The sequence below is a fragment of the Ailuropoda melanoleuca genome, chromosome 1 (assembly GCF_002007445.2).
Source record: "Ailuropoda melanoleuca isolate Jingjing chromosome 1, ASM200744v2, whole genome shotgun sequence".
Taxonomy (NCBI): Eukaryota; Metazoa; Chordata; class Mammalia; order Carnivora; family Ursidae; genus Ailuropoda; species Ailuropoda melanoleuca.
The window spans coordinates 201,681,592-201,692,041 of record NC_048218.1 but is presented as its reverse complement, the minus strand read 5'-3'; the positions used below and the strand labels follow the sequence as shown (position 1 = coordinate 201,692,041).

The window sequence follows — 10,450 nt, the reverse complement described above, 5'->3', positions numbered from 1 at the left end:
CGTTGGTGCATGCTCATTCAAATATACATAGTTAGGGGTGCCTGGGTGGCTCAGTCGGTTAAATGCCCATCTGACTCTTGACTTCACCTCAGGTCATGATCTCAGGGTTGTAAGATTGAGCCCTATGTCGAGCTCCACGCTGGGTGTGAAGCCTGCTTAAGTTTCTCTCTCTCCCTCTCTCTCTGCCCCTCCCTGCCTCCCTGTTAAAAAAAAATATGTATATTTACCACTTTTATTTCTTTTGGTTGAATACTATGATGACATTTAACACAGCATATTGTGGATACAAAGAGGTGTCATGATTTGTCTCTATTTTTTTTTTTTTGTCTCTAATCTTTGAAGTGGAGAAAGCAAAAGCATTTCTTGTGAAGAGTCTTAGACTTCTTTTATTATCAATATGTATATCGATTAATATTTTAGTAAGAATAAATGTTACAAAGCATACTTGGCTCTATCATTAGTGATGGACCTTTATTAAAGAATGTCAATTTAGAGAGAGGTGTTTGCAGATCACAAATGTAATACCTACATCTGCACCTAAATATCATTTTAAATATTTTGCCATCTCTGAGACAGAAAGTCCTCCTTCAGAGAGCTTGAGTCTTGTCTTTCTTTTTCCTTCCTTCCTTCCTTCCACCTGGCACATAGAATTTCGATGGGGTATTTGAAGAAGATAAAATAGTATAGGTGATGATGAGAAGTATTTATGATTGTTTCACCACTTCCGTCATGATAAACCTTTCTAAGTGTATGAAGCAATTGAAGGAGGTGCTCCATCAAAACAAGGGGAGTAAACCAAGAAAGAGAAAGACATGAGATTAATGAACTAAGGAATCCAACACAGGGTAAAGGCAGATGAAATTGCCAGGGAGCAATAGTTCAGATAGAAGGAGAATGGACATCTCCTGAAGGATTGATATATTATTTGAGGTGGCTGATGGGGATTAAGAGATACTGAAAACCTTAGGAAGAGGGAGTAAGAGTCCAAGTGGAGGGAAAAACAAGGTAATTTGTTAACATCACATTTATTACTTATACCTAGAAGCGTTTAGTTGCTATACACTTCCTGCTTAGAAATTAGGTGAGGGAAAACATTGGCCTAATAAAAAGTTTTCTATGCAAACGTGTTGCCACTGCTGATGTGCTATGGATGAATGCCTTCCAGTGGGGTGTTGTTTCTCTTTCTTCTATCCGTAGACTTTTCCAGAAATTTCGTCTCCTTGGTTGGGCTGATCAATGGGGCGACAACACTGCATTGTACCCCGCTCAGGATCAGAGAGTGGGTGCTTACCACCACTATCTTCCCTAATCAGATGTTAATCATAGACCACTAATATGTCAGACATTAAGGGATACAACTGATCGAGACAAAATCTTCATTCCATCTGCTCACATCCTAGTGGTAAACAGGAGATTTGCACTCACGTTACCTTCCTTCTTAAAAGTCTCCATGCTTCTAGCAGCATTGTCCACAATAGCTAAATTGTGGAAGGAGCTGAAATGCCCTTCAACAGATGACTGGATTAAGAAGATGTGATCCATATATACAATGAAATATTACTCAGCCATCAAAAAGAACGATTTCTCAACATTTGCTGCAACATGGACGGCACTGGAGGAGATAATGCTAAGTGAAATAAGTCAAGCAGAGAAAGACAATTATCATATGGTTTCATTCATTTATGGAACATAAGAAGTAGGAAGATTGGCAGGAGAAGAAAGGGAAGAAGAAAGGGGGATAAACAGAAGGGGGAATGAACCATGAGAGACTATGGACTCTGGGAAACAAACTGAGGGCTTCAGAGGGGAGGGGGTAGGGGAATGGGATAGGCCAGTGATGGGTATTAAGGAGGGCACGTATTGCATGGTGCACTGGGTGTTATACGCAAGTAATGAATCATAGAATGGTGACTAACATAATAAAAAAAATTATTAAAAAAAAAAAAAGTCTCCATGCTTCTTTACCAGCCTCTCTCCACCCACTTTTAGGGGGGGACATGGAATTTTTTGTTGTAAAAAGGAAATGAGCTCCATATGTAAAAAATAAAGCAATCCTGAAAAGTACAAACAAAAAAATCTAAAATTATTTCATATCAAAGCACCCTGAAATTACTATCGCTAAATAGCTTGGTATCCCAGAGATTTCTTCAAGTAAATATATAGATTCAGGGCTAATAAAATGTAATCACATGATATTTTAGGAAAATATTTTGACTTTTATTTGCATAAAAAGAATATTTTCCCCAAGTGAAAATAAGCAATTTGGAAAAATATATTACCCACACATTTGGTTAGTGGACTCCCACATATCTCTATGTGCTTAGAGAAATATAAGGAGGGAAGGATAAACAGATAACATTTTAATGAAAATTGGTTCATACTTCTCTTGCTATTTTTAAGTATATGTATTTTTTAATCTAGCAAAAGGAAAAGTACCTACTATGTAACTAAATTATTCTGAGTCCTTTTTAATCTTATAAAATTCTTAATACAATCTCTTTGATATAACAATAATTTTTCATTATATTTAGAGGTTGTAGCCATTAAGTTTTAAACATTATGCCTTCTTGTGAGACATTACCAGTTGGATCCCTAAAGCTAAAGGATGAGAAAACTAGCACACTTCAATTTCCTACTTAAGATTCAAGAAGTCTTGCTTCACAACTTGAACCGTTTAGCAGATACTGTTGGTTGTCCACCCTACGGCTGCTATCCCTTCCTTGCTGAGCTAGTACTGATATTCCTGAGGTATTAAGTAGTAAACTTAACAGAAAAAGTGGGTCTCACTCTGAGCCACAGGGGATTAAACCATAATGGATCTGAGACAAGCTCTCAATTTCATCCTCGTTATCAGAGACTGTTTAGAGATGACCATTTGGCCCAATTTTGGCCAGTGAAATACGAGGAAAAACCTGCTGAGGGAGAGTGATTCCAGAAAAGATCTTCCTTCTTGATAAAGAGGGAAAGACAGACCAAAAAAAGTTTCTTTTTGCTTCTTTCTTTATCAGTTTTAAATGTTGGTATGTCAGAAAATTCCACATCAAAACATCTAAAAATGGCTCATCTACCGTATGGCTGGGAAAGGAAAAATCTCCGTTCTGCCTTTATCCCTAAGGTCTGTTTATTTAGTAAAGTGGTTTGGGAACAAAGATAAACTGGAATGATATGGTAGAAAGTCACCTAGTCCAGACAGGTGAGACTCTGAGATATGCTGGTCTTTGAGGAGGTGATGTCTGAGACCGGACAAATTAGAAGAGTGGGTGGAAGAGGACTCCATGTTTTGTCGCTTCACTCTTTTTATGCTCTATATTGATTGATAGACATTCTTAATTTCAATCTAGTCAAATTTATCAAAGTTTTCTTTTGGGGCTACCAATTTTGTATATATTATTTTAAAAGTCCTTCCCCTTCTTATCTTCTAAAAGCTTTTTGTATAGTTTGCATTTAACATTTAAGTCTTGAAAACACTAGGAACTGACTTTTCTGCCCACTTGAGTATTGACGTGGTTCCTCAATTGTAAGGCATGAATCTGCTTCTGTGCCCTATATTTTGTTCAGTTTATTTATTGGTCAATGCCTGGATGAACAACACAGTTTTATTTACTGGTACTTTATACTACACTTTATTATCTGGAGAATTAAACTCTCCCACCTTGTCCTTTGTCTTTTTAAATAGTGTTTGGGCTAGGCTTGCCCTTTGCATTTTAGAATCAGCTTGTGAAGTTCTGCACATACCCGCACCACTGGAATATTGTGGGATATTGATTAGGATTACATTAAGTATATTAATCAATTTGAGGAGATTGAATCTTTGTAATATTATGTTTCCCAGTCCAAGAAGTTGGCATATCTCATGTTGTACGTCTGTGTACTTAGCTGTTATAGGGACTCAATAAATTTTTCTAATTGTATCTTTACAGTTTTTATATATAGTTTCTTAAATTTATTCCTAAGCATGTTAAAATTAAGTCCTATACGGGCGCCTGGGTGGCTCAGTTGTTAAGCGTCTGCCTTCCGCTCAGGGCGTGATCCCAGAGTTCTGGGATAGAACCCCGCATCGGGCTCCCTGCTCCGCTGGGAGCCTGCTTCTTCCTCTCGCACTCCCCCTGCTTGTGTTCCCTCTCTCACTGGCTGTCTCTCTGTCAAATAAATAAATAAAATCTTAAAAAAAAATTAAGTCCTGTAGTCTATACCAGCATTTTGTAAAACTTCATTTTAATTATTTGTTGTTATATAAAAATATAGTTGATGTTCAAATTGATTTTGTATCAATCTACTTTGCTAAACTTTCTTATAATTTGGATTTCCTACATATATAATCATGGTATCTGTATATAATCACAATTTGTTTATTTCTTCTCAAATGTGTGTGTGCACACAAATGCATATATTTCTTCTTTTTGTCTAACTGTACTCTTCAGGGTCTCTAGTAAAAACGTCAAAACAAGGAAAACAAGTGGTAAGAGTCTACATCTTTGTCTTATTTTTTATCTTACTGGGAAAGGTGCTAGCATTTCACCAGGAAGTACTGTATCCATCATATGTGTTCTTTTGTTTTTTGGTAGATCCCCTTAGGAATACTTACTGTTATACTAGGTTGTAAAGAATTTTATCATGAACTGATGTTGAATTTTGTCAAACAATTTCTTTGATCTACTGATAATAAACCCTTTAATTTGTTGATGTGGCAAATTATTTTCATTGTTTGTTTTAATGTTTAATTCTTGCATTTGGAGCATAAAAACTTTATCAAAATATAATATTATTTTGTGGACTTATTTTACTAATATTTTCTTTAAGATATTTGCCTCTCTGTTCATGAATTGGATTAGATTGTGATTTTTCTGTTTTATAATGTTCATCTCATTTTTTGTATCAATGGCTTAAAGTGTGAGTGTACTTACATTCTCCTTTTATAAGAAATCCAAAGATAAAGAGTATTGGGTTTGTTAAATTAAGGGACTCAAAAGGGCATTCAAGGACCCAGAACCATGTGGAAAAGCTCCCCGTCTTGGAATACTCCAAACCACCCCTCACATTGATGACTTCTTCCCCAGAAATCTCCTCAGGGCACCCATCACCTCTGTATTCCTCAGGCTATAGATCAGTGGGTTTAGCATAGGGTTGAAAAGGCTGTAAAACAACGATAGAATCTTTCTTTGTTCTTGAGAATAGCTGGATTTAGGGGCCATGTACATGACAATGGCGCTGCCAAAGAAGAGCCCCACCACACAGAGGTGGGAGGAGCAGGTGGAAAAGGCCTTCCTGCGGCCCTCCCCGGACTGGATCCTCAGGATGGCAAACAGGATGTGCATGTAGGACATCAGCACCAAGCAGAGGGGCACGACTAAAACAAACACAGAGGCCGCAAAGAGAACAATTTGGTTGAGTCTCGTGTCAGCACAGGCCAATTTCAATACTGACAATATTTGACAGAGAAAGTGGTTGATTTTTTGTGGCCCACAAAAGGGCAACCTCAGAATGAGAGTAATATGGACCAGAGCTAAGAGGAAGCTGAATGTCCAGCAAGTGGCAGCCAAGATGGTGCATACTCTCCAGCTCATGATGACAGTGTAATGTAGGGGATGGCAGATGGCCACGTACCGATCATAGGACATTACTATCAAACTCATACACTCTGTGACAGCAAGGGCCAAATACAAAAATGTCTGAAGTAAGCATGGAGCAAAGGAGATGGTTTTCGTCTGCATTATAAGATTTGCCAGCATCTTGGGGACAATGCTCGAGGCAAAGGACATGTCAATGATGGCCAGGTTTGAGAGGAAGAAGTACATGGGGGTGTGCAGTCTGCAGTCCAGCCAGATGAGTCCCAGGATGAGCCCGTTCTCCACCAGGGTGAGGGTATAGAATAGCAAGAAGAACCCAAAGAGGAAAACTTCAAGTTTGGGGTCCACCTGGAATCCCAGCAGGATGACTTCTGTGATCCATGCCTGATTGCCTCCCATGTTCTTTTGACAGATAGGTACAATGCTGCACTTAGCACAGGAATTTTGGAGCTGAGTGGTAGAAAAGGAAAAAGGAATGATACATTCATACAGAGTAAGAATTTATGAGAGGCCACGAGTCAGTAATTGATGGATCCAGTCCAGTTCAAAGTCTGTGATGTTGATCTGTACAGTTAGCTTTTAGAGATATTTAATAAATTTAGTTATTAACCAACATTAATAATTAGTAGACTTCACATAAAAGTTGGGGTCTCTGGCTACTTTTCAAAAATCGAAGAAATTCACTGTAAGCAATAATCAGCTGAAGCTAATAAGGAAATAGAGTCAGGTTCACTTTCACTTACCTCTGCTTCCACTAATTTCTATTTTCTCCCAGAAATATTAACAATAATAATTGACATGAACAATTTTATCATTGTACTACACTATTTGGTTAAGAAGAAAGATCTGTGCTCAACAGGAATTCCTAACACATGAAGATGAGAAATCAAAATATAAAATACAAAACCCCAAATAGATAGCCAGAGTTTAAAATGAGATCATTTTTGCAACACCAGAAATGAATCAGAAACATGTATGCTCCAAGTGTGAAGGCAGAATGTTATACCTGGAACTCAGCTCTTACGGAGTCAAGGCAAGTTTTGGGAGATGGGATACACTAATACGATTGCTTGAAACTAAGGGTATAAAAGGAGGTATAACACAGCTATTGGGCTGCTGAATGAGGTGACTACAAAGAAGTCAGCATGCTTCCTGGCTTTCTCATTAGATCACCAGAGTCTGAGACACTCCAGTATTAGATATTACATATTATTTATTATATATGCAGAGCCCATAGAGCTGGGTGAAGAATAGCAAAAATTCAAAACCACAAGACAAAAAAGAAAGAAAAGGTGGAAAAAAAATAAAAATAAAACCATACTAAAAACAAAGTGTGCCTAAACACACATTTTGGGAAAAATAAGTTCTGGTAATGAGGAAAAACAAAGCGAACAGTTAGCTTTGAATTCATTCAAATGTAATAAACGTATAGCACGATCTTCCAAAGACTAAGGATGGTTAGGATGTTCCAATAAATTAATAAAGGCATAGTAATTATTAAAATGATTGGTAAATTAAGAAAAATGAACAAGGTAGCCATAAAAAATGAGTGTACAAAAAGATCAAGCACAGACATTTGAAATAAGACATAAAGCTACATAATTTTATAACTAATAAGGAAGATAGTTTCCAGACCTCACATTAAAGAGAGGAAAAGTGTATTGGAAGGTCACATTTAAGCACCCACACAGATGTTAACGTAGACAAGCAAAGGGCTACCATTTTCAAAGTGCCATCTTGAGACATGAAAATAGATTGGGCAGCTAAACTTAGACATGATAGTTTCCAGAGCAAAAGAACGGAGAGAATAGTGAAGCACCGTATTTGAAGAGATTTCAGCAAAAATGTTTCAGAATTCAAAAGAGACCTAAGTCCTTAAATGGTTAAAAAAAAATGCATTCTACTTAACGAGCACAAAAAATAAAGATAAATGTATACTCAAGCAAAATGAAGTATTTTCCATTATTGAAGAATATATGAATCTTCAGATAATAAATGTATTTTGATAGCAGAATAGGATAAATAAAAATTCTCAATGAATATAAGTTCTTAACAATTATCTCTTTGACTGTTGTCTTTCCTCCATCCTCTACATTGCACTGTGTCTAGACTTTGGGGGTCTTTTATTCAATCAAATTAGAGTTGATCAACTCATGTCCCTCAATTACCCTTTCAGATGTTTTTCTTTTTCTCTCTTCACCATGTGATAGATTTTTCATGACTATATTGTAATTGTACATTTATTCTATGACTGACACCAGGTTAACATTTATCCCATCTGCCTGACTTAAAAAAAATTTTTTTAATGACTTTATTCTTTCTGTCCTCAGAGCTTAAAGTTGATTCTTCCTGTACACATTGTTCTTGGTTCACTAGAGAGCTCTTTTTGTTTCATACATAGGATTTGTGATTTTTTTTTTTCCAAGTAGGCTCCATGCCCAGCATGGAGCCCAACAAAGGGCCGGAACTCACAACCCTGAGATCAAGACCTGAGCTGGGGTGCCTGGGTGGCTCAGTTGGCTAAGTGTTTGACTTCAGCTCAGGTCGCAATCTCAAGGTCACACAGGATCCAGCTCACATCAGACTCCGTGCGTAGTGGGGAATCTGCTTGTGCTCTCTCTCTTCCTCTCAAACAAATAAACAAAATCTTAAAAAAAAAAAAAAAAAGACCTGAGCTGAGATCAAGTGTTGCACACTTAACTGACTGAGCCACCCAGGCACCCCGACTTTGTGATTTTTTTAATAGAAGCACTAATTTCATTTGTTTCTTCAGTAACTTTTGTTAGACTGTTTTCTCATTTACTTTCTCCAGAATTAAGAGGAAATATTAAGAGTTACCAATTATAAAAACAATGAAATACATAGGAACAACAATTCAAGTGCCAGTGACTTCTCATCAGGAAGAAAGGGTCTGAAGACATAAGCTACTACCTTAATGTGCCAAAGGGGTAAGCTGTTGCTCTAAAGCGTTGTACCTTCAAGAACTCTCTTGAATGAAAGAGAGCCAAAACATTATTGGGCATGCGGATAAGGAGGGTCTTGACACCTACAGATCCTCAGGACACCATTAAAGTATATTCGTTGATAAGAATAAAAGTGAATCAGAGGTTCTTTTTTAAGTAGGCACAAGGCCTATTTAAAATACACAAATAATATTGACACATCACTTGAAAAAATATGCTGGTAAATTTTATGGCCTATGGATTATAAAATAATTATTTTGGTACTTTAAAGGGGGTGAGATGAAATCTAAAAATAGTAAGTAAACAAGGAAGGGATGTTTGATAAGCTCAATTTCTTGATGAGAATCGAAACCCCAAATGACTAAATTTGTTAGAATAATTTACTAAACTTGGATATTACCAATTAATGAAAATCATCATAAACAGACATAAAATCTAGTTTTCAAAATTATAAGGCAAATAAAAGAAACTAAAAGCATTATCCATCCAGCAGCAGGCAGAAGGGAAAAAAAAAAGGGAAATAAAGAAGCAAATAAGATTTGATAAAAAATACAAAGTAAGCTGGCATTAATAAATCTATATATATTATCACATTATATGTAAATACAAGTCATTAAAAGATAGTTAATCATATTAGATGAAAATCAGAAAACCAAGTCACAAAATCCTTACAAGAATCAGAACTAAACCGCCCAAACATAAATCCAAACTCTGTCTCTCTGCCTCTGTCTGTCTGTGTCTCTCTCCCTCTCCCTCTCTCTCTCACACGCACACACACACACACACACACACAAAGTTTTAAAAAGGAATAATGAAAAAACATGTTCTTGACACATAGAAACTGGTAGCGCCATAGTAGTATCATTCCAAACCATTTATCGGCACAGAGGAGAAACTATACAATACTAATGGGGGAAAAAAAATCCACCAACAAGATAAAAATCAGGATCTATTCCTAAAAAAAGAACTAGCAAACTTCAAATAGAAAGGAACTTTAATCTGAGAAAGAGTATTTACAAAACATAGAGAAACATTAATGTTTAATTAAATTGGGCGTCTGCCTTCGGCTCAGGTCATGATCCGCAGGATGGAGCCTGCAGTCAGGCTCCCTGCTCAGTGGGGAGTCTGCTTCTCCCTCTCCCTCTGCCCCTGCATCCTGCTTGTGCTCTCACTCTCTCTCTCTCTCTCTCTCTCATGTTTTCTCTCTCTCTCAAATAAATAAATAAGATTTTTAAAAAAATTATAAACTGTTGAAATCAATGAGTGATGTTTTTAAAAACTCTGGATTCAAGGTCGATGGACAAAATGAAGGTTATTTATATGTGTGTGTGTTTACAGATAGACGATTTATAAAGTTCTAAATCTCTCCAGATTGATCTATACTTTCAATGAAATTCAAATCAGAATACCAGCGGGTTTTTTAATGTGTGGGAATTAATCGTCTTATTCTAAATGTTATATAAAAATGCAAAAGGTAAAGGATAGCCATAGAGCTCTGGAGAAGGAAGAATGAGGTAGGAGTTACTCCATCACCAACACTTATCATAAAGTCACAGTAATTAAGTCAATGTGATATTGGGGCAAAGATAAACAATCAGACCAATGGAACAACTTGATTAACTCAGAAATTCAGAAACACACCCATGCACTCGTGCACTCACACTCAAGTTCACTCACAGGATCTCAGGCAAAGGTGGCAGTGGCATTTAATAATGCTGGGTCAGTTGACCATCCATGTGAACAAAATGAAAACATGGCCCCACCTCACGTAATATACAAAATAAATTCCAGGTGGGTTTTAGATCTAAATATGAAAGGTGAAAACAAACCTGTCAGAATACAAATGAGAGGATCTTTAAAATAGCAAATTATCTCTTAACACAGAATCCAAGCAAAGAGAAGATCATCTCATTACGTCAT

The 10,450-nt window shown here is 36.8% G+C and overlaps 1 protein-coding gene across 1 annotated transcript; it reads right to left on the bottom strand.

The window, feature by feature from the left end:
* Nucleotides 1-5,033: 5,033 nt before the first annotated feature.
* LOC100468093 (olfactory receptor 2A12) lies at nt 5,034-5,966 on the bottom strand. Its single transcript, XM_002921829.4, has one exon. The coding sequence runs from the start codon at nt 5,964-5,966 to the stop codon at nt 5,034-5,036; it is 933 nt and encodes a 310-aa protein (XP_002921875.2).
* Between the last annotated feature and the right edge of the window lie 4,484 nt (nt 5,967-10,450).